This window comes from Puntigrus tetrazona, chromosome 22 (assembly GCF_018831695.1).
Source record: "Puntigrus tetrazona isolate hp1 chromosome 22, ASM1883169v1, whole genome shotgun sequence".
In the NCBI taxonomy this organism is placed as follows: domain Eukaryota; kingdom Metazoa; phylum Chordata; class Actinopteri; order Cypriniformes; family Cyprinidae; genus Puntigrus; species Puntigrus tetrazona.
In genome coordinates, this window is record NC_056720.1 from 9,331,252 (window position 1) to 9,351,232 (window position 19,981).

At 36.7% G+C, this 19,981-nt stretch overlaps 1 protein-coding gene across 5 annotated transcripts in view; it reads left to right on the forward strand.

Moving 5' to 3' along the window:
• The window catches only part of rabgap1l (RAB GTPase activating protein 1-like), a 76,530-nt gene that overhangs the window by 47,466 nt on the left and 9,083 nt on the right, over window positions 1-19,981 (forward strand). For 2 of the 5 annotated variants that reach the window (XM_043223815.1, XM_043223816.1), the window contains 6 exons: window positions 2,222-2,335; window positions 3,487-3,561; window positions 4,850-4,975; window positions 7,071-7,214; window positions 9,866-9,907; window positions 15,389-15,517. In XM_043223815.1, coding sequence (XP_043079750.1) covers window positions 2,222-2,335; window positions 3,487-3,561; window positions 4,850-4,975; window positions 7,071-7,214; window positions 9,866-9,907; window positions 15,389-15,517 — 630 coding nt within the window. Of the gene's footprint in view, window positions 1-2,221; window positions 2,336-3,486; window positions 3,562-4,849; window positions 4,976-7,070; window positions 7,215-9,865; window positions 9,908-13,240; window positions 14,286-15,388; window positions 15,518-17,848; window positions 18,913-19,981 lie in introns of those variants that run through there. The other 3 variants (XM_043223817.1, XM_043223820.1, XM_043223818.1) reach the window with 3 other exon arrangements.

Consider the following 19,981-nt stretch of genomic DNA (forward strand, 5'->3'; position numbering starts at 1 on the left):
AAAACCAGTCATTTTTGCAACTGAGATTTATACTCAACATACATGAATAACATTTTCATATGCGTTTATGAGAAGGTTTTATGTCTTTATTACTAAAAAGAACAAGGTCACCACTTCCACATATGCTGCCGCAACCTTCATGGGAAATGGCCTTTACAGCCTCGTTCTTCTCCTGCATAAACAGAAACTGATGAAGCAGCTCACACAAACGGGTGTGCCATGTTCTGGACTATTCAGCAAGAATTTATCTGGATCATGTAGAAGGAGAAATGGCAGAAAAGAAGGCTGCATTATTCATAGCTTGTGTGTTGAAGAGAAGGAGGAAAGCAAGGTTATAATTAATATTACATATTTTTCCGTTTTAATGTATTATTAGTTTGCTTTTTTTGTTTTGTTTGGTTCTGTTCTGTTTTTCATTTAGTTTTTTGTTCTTTTTTTTGTTTTTGTTTTCTTCTGTTATGTTTTCTTCTTTATTCTCCTACTTTGTTGTGGTTTGTGTTTTTTGTTCTTTTTGTTTTCATTTAGTTTTTTTTGTTTTATTCTGTTCTTTGTTTGGTTCTGTCCTGTGTTTTTGTTGTTTAGTTTGTTGTTGTTCTTTTGATTTTGCTTTGCTTAGCTTTGTTTTGAACCCCGGACTTGTTCCGTTCCCTTCGTCCCCTGTCAGGCTTTATTCTGCCCACCCTTTAACAAACTCTCAGACGCGGTGTAAACAGGTGAGGGGAGATGGAAACTTGTCCTTCTCTCTTTCGCATTAGTTGACTAATGATGCCTTTGATTAGCCCTGACACACGCTGTTAATTGAATGCACCTTATTACAACTCGGCCTGTCAGAGACGTTTCGGCAGTCGCTGCTGATGTAGCCACGGCGTGAAATTCACAGATCTGTTCACTCAAGGCTTGACGGGGAAGACAACTGCTTAATATTCTGCTCATTTAGCCGCTTTATGACAGGCCTGTGCAGCAGAACCACACTTCCCATAATGCCGTGTGGCAGAAAACTCATTCTGTAGTCAGTTCAGTCCAGATTAGATGCTTTTAAGTGGAGTTTCAGCCCTGTTTTGCATCTCGAGAGTCTGTTCATGTACTCCATCATGTGACTGGAGCTCTGTCTGCATATGACTTGTTAATTCGATTTGCTGTTCGGCTTTGAAGAGCGCGCTGTGCTGAGTAAGACACTTTCCTGCGCTTCTTAATCTGTCTCGGCTCTGTAAACACTTCACACAAGGTTATTCCTTCACTCAAGGACTCTTCTTAGAGGCTTCTTGACAAAATGCACATTGTACGCTCCTTCACTGTCCTTAGTCAAGCTAAAGTTTGTGTTCAGCAAACGTTGATGGAGATCAAAGGGTGTAGAGAAAATGAGCATCATATGATTAGCAATTGAGTTTTACCAGTCCAGGGTACATGTATGACAGGACCTCATCTGTATCTCATCTGCCTGCATACTAATCTGTTTTGCTGTTGGTTCCTGTGGGGGGGAAAACAAAACAATAATAATAATAATAATAATAATCATATTAAATATCAATTTCTTTGACTAGCAATTGTCCAATTGTCTCTTTATAATACAGTTTTTTTTAATGAATAATGTAAATTATAAAATGCGTATTTTTATTATAGAAGAATAATTAACATTTGAAATATTTCATAAATTACATGGTAAAAATTTTTTATAATGCAGTCATTTTATTGATGATGATGGAAATATTAATCATTAGAATTATTATTATAATAATTTAATACAAAATCTTCTAAATTTTTCATTATTAATATTAAATAATATTATTGTTTATATATTCAGAATACTTCAGCCTAATCTGACAATTAAATATCACTTATATATGATTAAATATCATCAAAATCAGTACAAGTTATTAAGATGGGATTTATAAAATGTTGCATAATAATTCAGAACACAGTGTGTATTATAGTAAAAAAGTGCAAGAAATAATTATAAATAAATTACAATAAATATTTTATAATCCAATCAATGTAATATACAAAATATATTATTGTTGTTATTTTTATTTTATTAATATTATTTTGATCTCTTTTCATTAAACACGTTTAATTAAGATAGCATGCAATAATAATATTAATGAATATTTTATTTGAATTGTTATATAGTAATAATATTTACAATTATTATGAATAATTATTTAAATAAATAGTAGTAACAATAAAAATAATCCAAATTTTTTACTCCTGATTTGATCCACAGGACTCCGCCCAGGAAGCCGTCATCACTAGAGACATCCATCGCACCTTCCCTGCTCACGACTACTTCAAAGACTCAGGCGGCGATGGCCAAGACTCTCTCTACAAGATCTGCAAGGTGAGGAGAAAGCTGCTGGTCCTGCAGGCATGACTCACTCCTGCCGTCTGGTAACAAGCATCACCACACCGCTGCAACATCTCCATCCACTGACCTTTTGTTTTGCCGTAATGCGAACGGCTTTGATAGATATCCAGCCACATGTGCTGAGCTCACCTCCTCGCGCCTGTGAAAATGACTTGTGCACTCTGCTAATTAAACATAGGTACACGTCATGGATTCATTATTATATTTAGAAACAATGCTAGAGTAATAGATTATGCAGTTATCCAGCAGGCAATTATCCAGTTAAGCACACATCTATCTCTCTGTAATTAAACAGATGGTTCTGGCTGTAAAATCTGAATGAATGAGCCACATAAAACAGAGCAGTTTTAAACGACGCACACCTTTTGACCAGAAATCAGCTCCGTTCAGAAATAGTGCTTGGTTATGTTGCTTGACGCTTGTTATTCACAAATTAATTTTATTATAATTATTATACAATAATAAATAATAAAATATAATAATTATGTAAAACACAATGTATATAAATAGAAAAAATGTATATATATTAAAAAAAAAAAAAAAAAAATATATATATATATATATATATATATATATATATATATATATATATATATATATATATATATATATATATATATATATATATATCATGAAATTTTGTGTTTTAGAAAATACAGGACAAAAGTATTGAGTGGATGAGAAAAGTGGTGCAGTGTTTTTTGTTAAATCTCTTTTATGTCAAGACTTAAGAGGTTCTCCATCAGCTGATTGGCACCGGCAGATTAAAAGCCTCCTAAATTGTGCAAAAGACCTTCAATCCAGCTAATCCGGGAGACAAAATCCTTCGGCTCTGAGGGGGCATATGTTGCCATGAAGTGCTTGTGATTTAAAGACAACACGAAGCTGCATTAACAAGACATGCAGATTTAAACTGTGATGTGTTTAAGTAATTATTTTTTCTTTAATACGTAATATTTTTCCAATACTAATAAAAATATATCACTCTTATTATTTCTTTACTATTTTTTTATTATGTTACAACAAATGGTTCAGAAACTGAGAAATAGCATTACATTCCTGTGAACAAAAAATATATAAATTGGTTTTGGTGCACAATGTCTAAACTTTTGTTTTTTCCATAGGCTTATTCTGTGTATGATGAGGAGATTGGCTATTGCCAAGGTCAATCATTTCTGGCAGCCGTGTTACTTTTACATGTAAGTATCCAGCAGGATGAGTGGAGTTTAAAGTTCACCGCACATCCATACATGTTAGAGACATGATTTTTACCTCAAATCATGTAGCTTGTTGCAGCAAGGTGATTTCCATTGATTTGTTTTATTTTATTTATTGATTTTATGTTTTTTTTTTTGTATTTTCTAGTGTTTTATTGTCTTATATTTTTTTCTGGTATCTTGTTTTTCTTTGTTAGTTTTTTCTTTTATTAGTTTTTTGTTGTTGTTTTTTAGTTTATTTTTTGTCTTATTTTCTTCTTTTTGTGGTATCTTGTTTTATTAATTGTTTTATTTGGTTTTTGTCTTGTTTTTGTGTGTCTCGTTTGCGGTATATTTTTTGTTGCATTTAGATTCTTTTTTTTTTTTTTTTTTTTTTTTTTAATGATGTTTTAGATATTTGTACTATTAATGTTTTTATTATTTTAAGATTTTTTTAAATGTTTTTATTATTTTAAGATCCATTTTATCCATTTTTTTTTACATTTAATGTATTTAAAAACAAATTTGAGACACTAACCCAAAAATACAAAATTATTCTTATGTTTTCAAATGCGAATTTATACCACAACAGAAGTGCACGTTACTTTCTCTTAGTAACGTAACCAACTTTTTAGGTTAGTTTCATCTTGAAGCTGAACCGCTGTGCTCATAAATCAGCGGTACGAAGAGTTTTCTTTAAGAGAGCTCTCCTAACTAAACGAGCACTAATAAAAGTGTAACAGAAACCTACCTCATCCCGCCTTATCTTTGTCTTCTTGAGGCTTGTTATTGAGCTAACAGTAGGCGAAAAGAGCAGGAAGCGAGAGAAAGACATTGATGAAACGGTTAATTCCATATTTAATTAAAGCGAGGGCTGAATAAAGATGGTGTTTCTTGCTTTTCTGCGATGACGCCCCGTACGGTGCTTGATATTAGAGCGCGTTTGGGGATTTCTATAATGTAGTGTAAGTGTCTTTCTCGTGGCCTTGCCCAGGAAGCTCAGGAGCTGTCAGGAATATTAATGACGGAGCCCGTCTACCTGCAGGAACCCATTGAGCTCAGGACACACACGCTGTCTGTGTGATTTAATACCCAGCTCTCTGTCTGTCTCGCTCTCCGTCTCAAAAACACAAACAAACTCTGATAGCATCACTGTAGACTGCCATAGACAGGTAGAAGGACAGTTGACACATCTAAACATCACGGGCTGCTTGTGTTTATTTATTCAGAAAGGGTTAGCATCTGAAATATCATGCTGATGTCTCTGGCTTTTTTTGTTTTTTTCCGTTAGATGCCCGAGGAGCAAGCTTTCTGCGTGCTGGTGAAGATCATGTACAAATACGGTCTCCGGGATCTCTACAAAAACAACTTTGAAGATCTTCACTGCAAGTTCTACCAGCTGGAGCGTCTGCTGCAGGTTCGACCTTTGAGTGTTTGTCGAAGGAACAGTTCACCAAAAAGGGACAATTCGCTGAATATGAACTCCCCTCGGGACAGATTTGGAGAAATTTAGCATTGCATCTGCAGTGTATGGGTGCCGTCCAAACATCTCAATAATCCACAGCACTCCCGTCAATCAGTTATTATCTTGTGAAGCACAAAGCTGCATGTTTGGAAAAAACAAATACATCATTAATATCATTGTCACCAGCTAAACATGGTTTTAAGTCAGTTATTTCTATCTTTTGCTGTAATTCTAAATAAATATGTGTTTACATTTACAAACATTAATTTAGCCATTGAAAAAGCCATGTCATCTGAATCAGGAGAGAAATCTGCACAAATCGAGCACCACTTAAAACAGTCCAAAACATGTCTAATCAAACATGTGGTTGGATTTTGATGTGAGAAGACAACAGAGGATGGAATTTTGTTATTACAGATTATTTTTGGACTATAACTATGGATTATTTTTGCCAGAAGCGATGGTTTAAGTTGTCTCTTGATGGCTTTGTCTTGATAGACGAACGCAGTTTTTCAATGCACAAGACATTAATCCGTAGACTGCAGTCATGTGGATTAGCTGTGCATTATTGAGATGTTTTTATTAGCTGTTTGGACTCATTTTGACGGCACCCGTTGACTGCAGAGCAACCGCTGGTGAGCAAGTGATGCGATGCTACATTTCCCCAAATCTTCTACGATTAAGAAATAAACTCGTCTACGTGTCGTAAAGAGAGTACATTTTCTATTAGCACACTACACACTATTCGCACTATTTATACTACATCACGTGATTTGGGACACGCAGTCTTGTACGCCCCTTATCAGGCTGTACTTGCACGTCTCAAGTGTAAGCGGTGGCCCTCTTGTAAGCTATTAGACCTAATGCGCTGGAAAATGGGTTTTAATTTTGTGCTCAAATGCAATTAGGCCTGAAGTAGGCCTCTTTCAGCGCTAAACCCAACCTGGTTAGTATCGACTAGCTCTGCTACTACAAGAGCGTTAGCATCGATCACAGAAAGCGTGCCTGGAAGAATTCCCGTCTCTTCCTCCTTCCTCATCATTTACTTTGCATGTGTTAACCTAACACTCCTGCCTCTCCCATCTTAACAATGCAATCTAACCCAGAAAAAATTCTCTCTTCAGCTCCGGGTCTTTTTGAGATGCTAATTTAAAAAGATGTGCCTTTTAAGATATCACTTACCTCTTTTGTTTTATTCTGTAATCTGTCTCTGAATACGCAGTGGAACTTTTTTTTTTTTTTTCTTTTTGTGAAACAAGCGTCACTGTTGCTATTTCTCAAATTATGCTGCCTGTTAAAGAGAGCTGACGTGTTATTTTATTTTATTTTTTTTACATTTATTTATTTTATTTACATTTTATTTTTTATTGTGTGATTTTATGTATTTTTTTATTATTTTATTTATTCATTTTGTTCATTTTTATTATGTATTTATATCTGTTTATTTACTTTATTTTTCTGCCCCTGGGTAATAGAGGTGTAATCCCATGGGTTGGCCGCAGATTGACTTGAAGTTTTATTTTGATTTATAAGTGATTTTTGTGAACTCCAAAAGATTTGATCAGATTAACAGTGATTAAGTGTACTTTAGGAATGAAAAAAGTTTTTCCAGTGCAGTGTTAGAGAAGCTTCTGCTTCATCGCTGTTATTTCAATATTGCCTCGGGATAGCGCTGAGCATTTCTCTATTGATACCCCTCATAACCTCTGTTTTAAAAGCACACAAAACAAACACGTTCTTATGAACACAGCAGCACAAACTCAAGGACATTAAAGCACATTTAATTCTTTGAATTAAAGCTGTTTTTTTAGTAATTTGCTCTATAACTGCACTCTTGACCCTGTGCTGTAGTCTAGTAGTCTCCCAACAGAAAGCTCGTGGAAAGAAAGGGGTCAGTAGTCTATTGTTCTTTTTGTTTGAGTCTACTTCCTGCTGAAGTTTCTTGCCTTCTGTTAACTTGTCATCTCAGTAACCCCAACAGATAAATAAAACACAAGGCATAGTGCTTATTTCCCTCACACTCAGCGACTGTTTCTCTTCTTTGCAGGAGCAGTTGCCGGACCTGTGGTCTCACTTCCAGGACTTGAACCTAGAGGCCCATATGTACGCATCCCAGTGGTTCTTAACACTGTTTACGGCCAAGTTCCCTCTCTGCATGGTCTTCCATATCACCGACCTGCTGCTGTGCGAGGTGATACATCTTCCTCCAATCACAAAACTGCAGTAACCGAAAGTCATTTAACCACTGAGTAGGCACATATATATATATATATATATATATATATATATACATACATACATATATTCATTATGTAAACATACTTTTATGGAAACCCTAAAGATAAACTTAAAGGATTGCTTATTTGTTTTATCTTTATTTTTTATATATATATATATATATATATATATATATATATATATATATATTTTTTTTTTTAGAACGTTTCTTTTCTGTCTAAATAAATAGTTGCTGTGTTTCCAGCATAACATCAAACTGACGGAAAGTTCAGTTGTTTCTAAACTTCTTGAACTCTGTTAGATTTCCCAAAGCAAACATCTTTGACTTCTTAGAAATAGGCTTTGTGTCTTTCCAAAAGAAACGCTTCGACCTTTCTGCTCCTCAGAGAGCTTTTCCTTTTATTTTTTTTCCCATCGCTTTTCTCCCCTTTTCCTTTCATTCAGCGTCTGTGGTAGCCCGAGGCAAGACAATTAAAAGTTTCCTCAGCCTGTCTCAGTCAATGAATCGCATGATGAGAATCTGTTAGATGCGCTCTCTCTCTCTCTCTCTCTCTCTCTCTCTCTCTCTCTCTCTCTCTCTCTCTCTCTCTCTCTCTCTCTCTCTCTCTCTCTCTCTCTCTCTCTCTCTCTCTCTCTCTCTCTCTCCTTATCCATCTATCAGTTCATCTCTAATTCATTTAGTGTTCTTCCTTCTTTTGAGGCTCTGGCTCTACTGTTAAGTAACTTGTAGTGATCATAGTTTTTCTTATTCACGCATCTCTCAATTTTTTGTGTGTTTTTTGTGTATTCATACATTTTTTTCCCATATTGTTCTAAAGAAGTTTTAAAATCATGCCATCTAATACTATTGCACGCAATAAAAGAAAGCACTTTCTTGCTTTGGCAAGCTCTAATCTGATTGGCTACCTTCAAACAACTTCCAGGACTAAGGGCACACAGGATTTGTTATCAGTCCGTCTGGAAACAAAGTTGGGTCTTCAAGGGATGGTGCGGATAGAGCTTTTGAGAATTAAATAATACCTGGGCTATTCTTTTACTAGCACAAAATCTTTGATTTGATTAATTTTTTTAACTAATAAATTATATATCTGTAAGTAGATCTAATTCATAAGTCTACACATTTATAAGTTAACTTAATTTAATAAGTTTATTTACATTAAGTGTGTGTTTGTATGTAATGTATAAATAAAGTGTGTCTAAAGAAAATAGTTTTGCTGTAAAGAAAAAATCTTAATAAATAAATTAAATGAAAATAAAAATGTGTATATGTATATATATATATATATATATATATATATATATATATATATATAGTATTATTATCTATACAAATTTTATTAAATTATATAAAAACATAAAACTTAGTGTGTGTATATATTTATTTATATACATATACGCACAACTCATCTAGTATTTGTAATATTAATATTTATTTTTAAGTGATATTGCATTGTGTGTGCTGTGTATGCTGTATTTAATATGTATAAATACACACGCTGTTTTCATGTTATATAGTTTAGAATATAAATTATGATTCTAAACATATACATGTAAATATTTTCAAAATATACTGTATGTGTATTTATATATACATAATAACATAAATGTACACAGCGCACACTTATATTATGTAAACAAAAACATATTTTGGTTTGACAGTGCTATATATATATATAAGCTTTGTACTGTAAAAATCACTTATACTTTCTACTGTAAAAATTGGTCAAAATATTTAGTTTTTTTCTGCACCATTTTCCAGGAAAACTTTCTTTGTTCCTTAAGCATTTTCTTAAGAATCATGTGACACTAAAGATGCTGAAAATTTAGCTTTAAATCGTTTATAAAAATAATTACATTTTAAAATATGTTCAAATAAAAAATTATTTACAATTTTTATATCTGTCAGCGTTACAGATTGTATTTCCGTATTTTTTGACCAAACAAAAGAGACTTCTTTCATAAATCTACATATAAAAAAAAAAAAAAACAACTTCATATACGCCGAACATATAACACACGCAGACACACAATTATCCCCCCTGCAATTTCCATTTAGCCCCCTAGCGCCATCTAGAGCCTGTCGGGGACAGATAGCCTCCACCGTCTGTTATTAATAGAGAAGGCGGGATATTTTTAGCTGGTGTTGCCATGTGAACGGGTTGTCTAAGCGATGCTCGAGACGGGTGTTTCCATGCGGAGCTGACTTCAGCATTGCTTCTCCGCTCGCTACTGCGATGCCACCTGCTCCCCTCTGACACACACACACACACACACACCCCTCCGTCCTTCACATCCACCTGCCTGTCAGTCCACCTGAGCGTGTGCGAGCGAGATTGTTTGCCTCTTCCTTCGGCTCCCGTCACTCCCACACATTTGAGCTCTTTGTATGACTCAAGCTATTTTGGGAAATGCAAATGCGCTCGACATGGCACTTCCCTTTGCTAGTACAGCACTGCGGCGCCGTTTAAATGAAACCGTAGCGTCTTTATTACAATAAAGCACCTTTTGTATGTGGCCCGTTTTGTCGTTCCAGGCAGTTTAGTGTTCAGAGAAATGATTCTGTGTGTTTTAATAGTTTTTTTCTGTTTCTGTTGTCTTTCGCAGGGGTTGAATATCATCTTCAATGTGGCGCTGGCTCTTCTGAAGGTACTGCACAACACCGTGCTTATATTTGCTTTTTTTTCTTTTCTTTTTTTTTTAATACTTCAGAAAAGTCAGGGATAGAGGTGGCTTATATGAGGGAATTAAAAGTCAAAATTCACCGAAATGTATGTAGTTGTGCTCAGAAATGAGAAATTGTTCTTTGTGAGTGAAATCTTTTTAAAATCCCTGTCCCATTTATGAATTATTGTAAACTAATCAATTGTATATTAATTCGAACAATAAAAGCTGGGGAGTTATTTGTTTTCAGATTTAAATTGTTAGCTAGAATCTGGTGTTTTAGTGCAGTTTATATATTATAGTATTAATTAATTTCTATATTTTTAAGTGTAAATGTAACATTTTTGTTGCTTTCATCACAATAACATAGTTTTATCATATTGCATAGTACTTCACAGTAAACTTATTTCAGTTAGTTGCCAAAACAACATTTTTTCTTTAATTTTTACTTTCATTTTCATTTGTTTCTAATAAAAAATGGTTATTTTAGTTATAGAAAACTGTTCTCATAATATCTTATAATTACAATTTTATCTTAACACCATTTCTTTGAACATTTAGTTTTATTGTTTTAACATTTAATTTTGTCATTTTAATATATATATATATATATATATATATATATATATATATACTTTCTGTCAATTTAATACTCCAGTTTAAACTTATTTCAGTTGGTTGCCAAGTTTTTTTTTTTTTTTTAATTTTAAAGTATATTTATATTTATATTATATTTACCAATAACAACGGCATTTTTCTTTGAGTGTAGTATTTTTTTTTTTTTTTTTTTCATTAATTAAGTCCCTATCTTAGTCATAACAGTCAGGGAAATTAATTTGCTAAATTGTGTAAAAATCCTGCCACATATGATTTATTGCTATTTTTACAGTTTAATACAGCAGGGTTTCGTGGTTTCATGTAATACAACAAAAACTAAAGTTAAAATATTGAGTGTGTCTCCCTCTGCTGGTCAGAAGATATATCGTCTTGACTTATTTCTTTTATGTAAATGAATTTAATATATATATATATATATATATATATATATATATATATATAATACACACACAAAAATGTATTATTATTTTTTAAACAATTATTTGTAAGGCTGTTCAGAGCTTTCTGGTTTTGCCATGAGCAATATTAAACAAGAAACAGAAAGGACTCATATGTATCATAATATAGTACTACAATCTCATCCATAGCAATATGATAAAACCAGTACAAGATGTATATCATTTCATAATAATACAAATAACCACACATGGAGACATAGTTTAGGAAATGCAGCGTAAAAAGGAAATAATCTCAATCTATCACTTTTCCTGCACGCAAATGGCATTTTTCTTTTCATAAGATGCATTGGCTCGTTAACACCACATAATAAGGAAGTTGATCCGAGCCGTATGGCTGCTGTCGGAGTGATGTATGCCTGCATTCGGGTTTGTTGTGGTGGTGTTATTGATCATCAGCGACACGATAGATGACACAGTAAGCAGCTGTGGGTCATTAGCCCAGTAATGCCACGAGAGCTCTATTGATACAGCACTATTCATGGTGCGTCATTCACGGACGAGCAAAGCTACTACAAAAATTTACAACAAAATTCACCTCTAAACGCCAAATATTTTCAATAAAGCGTTTATTCAGCTTCCATTGCGATTCAAATGGCAATTTGTCATTATCGCTTTACCAGTTCCGTCTGCCGTGAAGCTTTCCAGCAGCCTTCTCAGCACTTACACATTAGCTTCATCCACAGAGCCACACCTTTGTGTAAGCTGCGATGGCAGAATGACAAATGGAGCTATTGCCGGAGCGGACTGCGCTGGCCTGAATGTGTCTGAGCTAACCTATGGAGGGGACGCGGATACATCCGCTGATTTAATGTGGAGAAATAGACTCCACTTCCCTGTTCTGTAATTACAGCAGATGCGAGGACCAGAATAATGCTTTCTGGTTTCTTTTTAAAGCTCGGCAAACTCCAGGTGTTCGCTGAAGAGGAACTGCGAGGGCTTTTGTAATGAATCCTCAGATCTCAGGGTGCTAGATTTACACAAGCTTGTGATATAATTTGTCATCTTGAAGGTAAACAATGCGTTTAACGTAATTGTTATGACATGTGATCTGTCATGGCGTTATTTATATTGTTGCGAAACAATGTGTATTGTGATAAGAAAATACACGTGACTTAAAATACGTGTTTAAATATATAAATGCGAAGGACATTTTTATATTCATTTCAAATTTTGTTCCCAGTTTTATTCCATATCTTTTGCATAAAAGTGACACACATATAGAAAATACATAACTTATTATAATAATAAATAATGTATATGAAACTATAAATTCTCTATGAAAATGTTTTATAATTGATTATAAAATAACCAATTATTTCATATATATATTTCATATTATATATATATATATATAATCAATTACAAGACACTTAATGACAGAATATAATATAAGCATATAATATAATATTATATAATATAAAAGAAATCTAAATTATAACCAAAAACAATATCATTTACACGCAATATCACAATATCAATTATCATATTGAATGTTAAAATATCTGAATGGTATTTTAAAGCGGCAATTATAATTATATTTCTATCACAATAATCCAGTATTTTTTGTCTTTGAGCTTTTTTTATTTTAATTATACAATATTCCATTACTGTTGTAAAATAAAACATTATGTCTTTCGGTGGAATATAAACTAACCATATTATTGACAGCTTGCCTGTGTGTGTGTGTGTGTGTTTTTCCCCCGATTAAATAACAAAAGATAATTAAAGGATTAAAAGATAATAAAAAAAAGAAATATTATAGTTAGTGCTTTCTGCACCTTCTTTAAATGGCCAGAAGGAAGCAGTGAAATCAGGTGGACAGAAGCTGATGTGAATGTGCGTGAGGAAGCAAGAGATGTGTGTTAACAGAGAGAGAGGAAGAAAGAGAGAGAGGGGGTTGCACTGCCTCGCTCCTATTGGCTAACCATTACGACATTCTCCCTGAAGGCTCCCAAACCCCCTCCTCTCTCTCTCTCTCTCTCTCTCTCTCTCTCTCTCTCTCTCTCTCTCTCTCTCTCTCTCTCTCTCTCTCTCTCTCTCTCTCTCTCTCTCTCTCTCTCTCTCTCTCTCTCTCTCTCTCTCTCTCTCTCTCTCTCTCTCTCTCTCTCTCTCTCTCTCTCTCTCTCTCTCTCTCTCTCTCTCTCTCTCTCTCTCTCTCTCTCTCTCTCTCTCTCTCTCTCTCTCTCTCTCTCTCTCTCTCTCTCTCTCTCTCTCTCCCGCTCCACACCCCTCCATCTCGTGTGCTCTGTTTCTCCACATGTCCCCGTGTCTGTTTCCTCAGCAAGCTTCCAGCAGCAATTAGCATTTAGCATGAGTTGCATCGGAGCCTTGGCCATGTCCACTGTCCATTCGGTCTCCCGTTCCCTCGCGACGCCCCTCCTATCCTCCTCTCCTCCTCCCTTTCCTCCGCTCCGCCGCCTTTTCTAGCACCGACAGCATCTCTGCGAGCATCTCGTCTTTCTCTCACGCGCTCCTCTCTGCTCTTCCTGAGCCGCCGGAGCTGGACTGACGAAGGCCGGAGGACGAGGAGACGATAACGTCCACCCAGTCGCTCCTCCTTCATCCCACACCTTTGGGACACTTCTGGACCTCGACGGGATGGCGGAGCTGGCAGACTCAGGACCAAACCAGAACGAGGACTGAGCTCGACTTGGATCCACCTGACGACGACTCAACTTCTGGTCCAAGACTAAACACGGAAGACGGTCTGTCCGTCTCGACAGCACCACGCGACTCTCCTCTCGCCTGTTGCCAGGCAACAGATTGCAAATTTGGGATTTCGGGAGGAGCCGGCCAATGATAAACCCGGGATCGAAGCGCTGAAGTATGTCAAGCCACTTTCGGTTTGCTCTGGCGTCTTTCAAACTAGGCGTGGTCTCTGATATTGTTTACATTGCTGAGCCGAAGTGGTTTTTGACGCCCGGATCATGATCGAATGACACCCAGACCGCTTTGAGCGCTACCGAATCAACCGCCTGGACCAATTTCTCCCAGATCGGAAGCCACCTCGGGACGACACCGTGGCTGACTCCAGGTCGGCCCCGGAGCCTCCGTGGGAGGACGATGCTGGGGACCCTGAAGGAGCCCAAGAGGCTCTTTCACCTTTGACCCCAGAGAGAGACTTGCCTTCGCCCCCGCCGCTGTGGGCTCAGATGCCCCCCGCCGTGCGGAGGCTGGAGGAAGGGGGCGCTGGAGAGGACAAGAGCGGGATGGTCAATGACTGTACCGACAGAGTCATGGGGCTGCTGGGCATGGGTCACCGTCTGTTTGTGCCCCGGCTGCTGGCGGTGAGGGGCAGCTGCTGTAAACACAGCCCGTCTTCATGTCTCTTTATGTGTTGTGTGTTTATATGTAGCTCTTACTAAGCTGTGCCTGTGGCCTTTGTAAAAGTAAAGATTTTTATTAACAGTGCTTTGATTTATTTATTATTTAGTGCATAGTTCACTTGCAACATACAAATTATTATATTTATGTGGAATTATTTAGTTTGCTTGCTTTGCTTGTGTATTTATTTAAATTCATTGACAGTGCTCTGATGCCTTACATTCATTTGCAGCTCTTCTGTTTAAGTTGTTTTATTTGTTTATTTGCTTTGATGTTTTAATTCACTCGCGGCATTCAATCAATTTTGTAATGTTTTATTTATTCGTTTATTTATTTATTCAGTGCTTAAATACATTAAGTTCACTTGCAGCATATGAATTATTCCTTTTCATTTTTAAATGTACTGGTTTGTTTGTTTATTTGTTTGATTGATTTGATGCTAAGAATTAACTTGCAGCTTATTTTTGTCCTTTTTAATGTGCATTTATTTATTTATGTATTTAATGCCTTGAGTTCACCTGAAGCATATGAACTATTGTTTATTTGTAAATGTTTTAAATATTTATTCAAAATATTTGATGCCGTTTTTTATTAATGAGTTTTTGCTCAATTTCAGTGAACAAGCTATTATTTTTGTCATGTTTAATTTGCTATTATTTATTTATTTCAATGTTATTATGTTTTATTTTTAATGTGTATTTATTTTATTTTCTGTTAGCAAAGTGCAGATTAACTTTTGGCCATAAATTGGTTATATTGGCCATAAAATGAAAGTATTAACTTTTCGATATCTTTAAGTATTGGTACTCCCTTAAAAATTATATTGTACTGGGCAAATCTTACTTTTACTGTTGTTGACATTGGATAGTTGGATTTTAATATTTGATTTATGCTTAAACAATACAGCATCTGTAAAAGGTTGCGTGGCTTTGTCAGGTTCTCAAAAGGCCAGTGCAAACATAAATGAGGAAAACAATCACTTAGCAAAGTTCCTCTTCAGGCAGTTTATCAGGTTGATTCTACTGAAGTGACCCTAAACCAGTTCTGTTTTTCTGTCTGCATGCAGACCTCGAAGGAAGACCTGCTTCAAGCTGACTTTGAGGGTGCGCTTAAATTTTTCCGGGTCCAGCTCCCAAAGCGCTACAGGGCTGCAGAGAACGCTCGGCGCCTAATGGAGCAAGCCTGCAATATCAAGGTAAGAAACCGCAAGTCATCAAACACTCTGCATTTATACATAATTTCATTACTTGATTACTTCAGTTTTTGATTTGTACAAACCACCGTATATATTTAAATCTAAAATGTATCTGTATTAAATGTGAAATTGATCTGCATTTTTGAATGTGCGCTGAACAAGGAATTTCCAAATTGTGTGGCTTATAGTGTAGAGGTGTGCTTTTAGTTGGTCGGATTCATGCTTGGCGGATGATGAAAGTGGTGGAAAGTTACGGACTTATGTTGACGGGGGTTAATCATTTAATCCCAGGTTACTTTGCATTGTCTAAGAAATGTGAAGCACTACACCACAAAGCTAGCATGCAGTTATTCAGGGAATGCAGAGACCTTGTCTGCATTTCAAGGCTCCATTGAAACAAGGTGGAGTTAAGACTCAAGGATTTATTCCCACAGTTCTCTCCCTGAAACCCATTCCACAGGACTCCTATAGGCTCTGAACCGTTTTCTGCTGTGGTTATTGCTTCTTCCATACGTTGAAGAGTTTATTTTTGTTGGGTACAGAGGTTACTTTATATTTATATGTGTGATGTTGAGTGTGCATGTTCAGGAAGGAAGGAGGAGTAAAGATGGAGATGATACTGCCTTTATCTCCTCCCTCCTACTTCTCTTTCTCCCTCTTGTTGTAAATGCAGACTCGCTGTCACTAACAGCAGGATTTCCTGTGCCCCAGTCACTCAGTGCTGTGCTCCAGTAATACAGTAATTATATAACACACTGTTTAACTAGGGATGACTGTGCGCCACAATTAAGCGACTTTGAGAATGATGTGTCCAAACAGTGTTGCTAAAGAGTTATTTTCTTGGATATAGCTAGTATGTACTTATATTGTCTGTGTCTTGGCATATGCTATGTGAATTTACACGCACACACACACACACACACACACACACACACACACACACACACACACACACACAGTGTGGTAACAGTGTGGCCATGATTTATGTTAAATATATTTTTATATAATATTAAATATAATTTTATAAATTGTATACTGTATGTGTGTATTTATATATACATTATAAACACAGTATACATACATATTGTATGTGTGTTTTTGTATAGTATTATTAATGCTTTTAGTTTTCCTGATCTTAGCTCTCCTTTATCTTTTAACAATTATTTTAAATTCATTATGATACTGTAAATCAGTTGAGGTTCATTCTTTCCCCACCAGCATTTTCTTTTTGTTTTTACTTGTTTGTTTGTTTTTGCCAGTCACTGCCAGCATTTCTGAGTACCTCAGAATACTTTTTGTATGAATATCTGAATGCAGTATGCCAGAACAAATGCCAAAATAAAAGAGCTTCTGCTTTTTAGTTATTACAGTTTGGAGGCAAATCTGCTGGTATTATAAAAATATCTCTTTTTTTTATCCATGTATAAATGTCTATCTATCTATCTATCTATCTATCTATCTATATATATATATATATATATATATATATATATATATATATATATATATATATATACACACATAATAATTATTATTATTATTATTTTTATTTATTTATTTTTTTTGCCTAGGTAAAACAGTATCTCATGCACTCAATGCTATGTTGTCTATTTATTGGGACGGAGAACCATGAATTTGTCAGAGTTTAGGACCCAGCGAAAGAAAGAGAAATGAGAAACCAGAGAGGGCGAAGATCTCTGTGGGAAACCAGCACCTGAGTGAGGTGATGTAACAGGTGCATTCATCAGCAAGTCCACAAAAAGAGAGCAGCCTCATTTTACTCCAGAATCATGTGTCTGTAAGATCATTATCCTTTGTTTTTCTGCCACTTTTAACTCCCTACAGTCCACACCCACCTCCAAGCACCCTTGATCCGCGTCTCTTCCACGCCCTAACGAGAGGGATAGGTTTATACCTGCAACATATACTCCACACACTTCACTTCTGTTGTGGGGAAGACCATAAATAAACAAGCCGTCTGATCCTTCTGATTTTGCAACAGGATTTTCTCGACATATTGCATTTTGCGTTAATGAGTTCTGCGCTGTCCTCGCTCCCAGCATATGCCTTGACCACGCCTCAACGTTTCCAGTGTGCCTATGTGTACTCGGTCTCACTTTCCTCTTTATCTCCTGCAAACAAAAGGGAAAGATAGGCAGGAGAGCAGATCAATGAGGCGTTTCATCCAAAATGAGCGCTGGAGTGGGCGAATAAAGACGTTTAGCCTGCCACTCAACCTCAAAAGTGATATTTTTATCCTCACCGTCTCCAGTCTTGCGGTTTTCTAGAAGATTCTGCCTTTGGGACGTCGCCTTGATGCGTTTATGAGACGGCTGAGAGGGAGGAGACTATGTAGCAAGGACAGGAAGCCTTGTATCTCCATATCAGCCCTGGACACCAGACGCCACACACACACACTCGCAGAGAGAGAGAGAGCGTGAAGCTGTGCACAGATTACTTCTGCCACCCGTGATCCCAGCCGTTTCCAATCACATGTGCAAGAAGAGGAAATGCAAAGAGGTTGTTTCTCTTTGAAACAGTGAATTTAAAGAGGATCAAGTCGCCGGGGTAATAAGCTTACGGGGTGATGGAATTCACAGGCACCTGCTTGCATCGAAAGCCGTACGAACTTCCCCCTCGGCGGATTACCAGCCCAATTCCAAATTTCACATCCCCTTGATATTGAAAGAGGACTTAATCGAAAGAAGACGTGCTTTGGGAGTGCAAACAGCTTTGGATGACTCCGATCGTCTCGAGTGCTCGGATGTTTGCGTTCAGATACTTATTAAACCAAGGCCTCATTACTCTTGGAAGGTAAGATACAGAAGATAACACTAGAGTCGCCAGGAGAGTTAGAAGACCCCGTTGTGGTTTGTCTGACAAACCCAAATTTCCCCTGCCTCTTCATCCTTTTCTGTTTGCCTTGCTTTTCATATTTCCCACCGCTGCCCATGAGACAGTGGCGATAACAGCCGTCACAACTTTGCAATTCGCAGAGCTTTGTCTCTTTGGAGGAACTGAGCAGGATACACGATCCTTGGAAGGCAAAACCAAAGAAAGAGAGAGAGAGAGAGAGAGAGAGAGAGAGAGAGTGTTCCTCTACGGTCCATCCCCCCTGCATTTATTTCCCGCCTCAAGGGGCCGGCCCTCATCCGTAAAGAAACTTGTCTACTGGTCCCGTTCTCAGCAGACTTGTCAGCTCTCTCCTCCTCCCTCTCTCCCTCCCTCCCTCGTTTCTCGAAGCTCACCTGTCTCGCTCGTCAGTGCTCAGAAACTTTGCCAAGATGATGCAGGAAGTGTCGATAACGGTGGCTTACGACGCTCATGTTATCAATCAGATCAACGAGGAGGATTTCTTCGCCAGTCTGGTGGCTGACTCCAAACCTAAACCGGTGGTAAGTCATAGACATACGGCTGCTTTTACCTTTGTGTATGAACAAGAATATGGTCTAGTCTTGATTTAGAGCCTCTTTCCTCTGAGCTTATTCGTTTGATACCGTCTCAGGCTTTGAGAAATGTCCTGTAATGAAATTACAAGGCTGTACAATTTTCCCCATTATGTCCTTATTCGAAGGAATGCCAGCTCGGAGCTGAAAATACTTTGTGTGTTCTGGAGCAAGCCATTGGTTGCCAACCCAATGCAATTTTGCATGTTATGACTATTTTCCCCTCAAGTAGATGCTTTGAATACTTAGATGAACCTAGTTACCTGAATATGCAAACGCACTGGTTTCACAAATCCGACGAATCACAACTAAGCTTTGCTTTTGTCTTTGTGAAAGACAATTTTTTTAATCACTCGTACTCCTGATATCGTGACGTGTTTCGGTTTACATTCGCTTTTTTGGGAAACAATGTGTGCTGTCAGCGTGAATGGAAAGATCAGCTACTCATTCATACCTGTGTAGGTGTTTTGTGTTTATACTAAAAACGTCATGATCACCAACAACGTTTGTTGAGGCGAAACCTACCGAATGAACTTTCCGCATGCGTGTGACTGTTATGAGTGTTAAACCAAATAAATTGTGCTGATAGCTTGACTGCCATGTCGGTTGTGCCATTTCAACATGTCGATTTGTGGTCTGTGGCTACACAGCGCATCCGGACTAAGCGTTCGTTTAGCATCTCTTCATCTAATGATGCCTGGCCTCTTACGTGCACCGCTGGCTGTCGGATTAATAGGCTGCTGCTTGTTTAGTTTTTTGCTCTTTGTTCACACCAAGAGCAATAATTATAAAGATATAGTTCTAAAAATTGTCTTCAATATAAAAGATCACACCACAGCTATGACTATAAAGGCACAGAGAAACAATATCGTTGGGTGAACGATAAAAACATTGACAACCAATCAGAATCCATCCTGCCTATAACGAGCTGGAAAATTTGGGGGGACAAAATTGAAAAAAAAAAGTTGCAGACGAGTGTGTAAACTGACGATATCGATGCGAATTTAGGTCTTTAAAA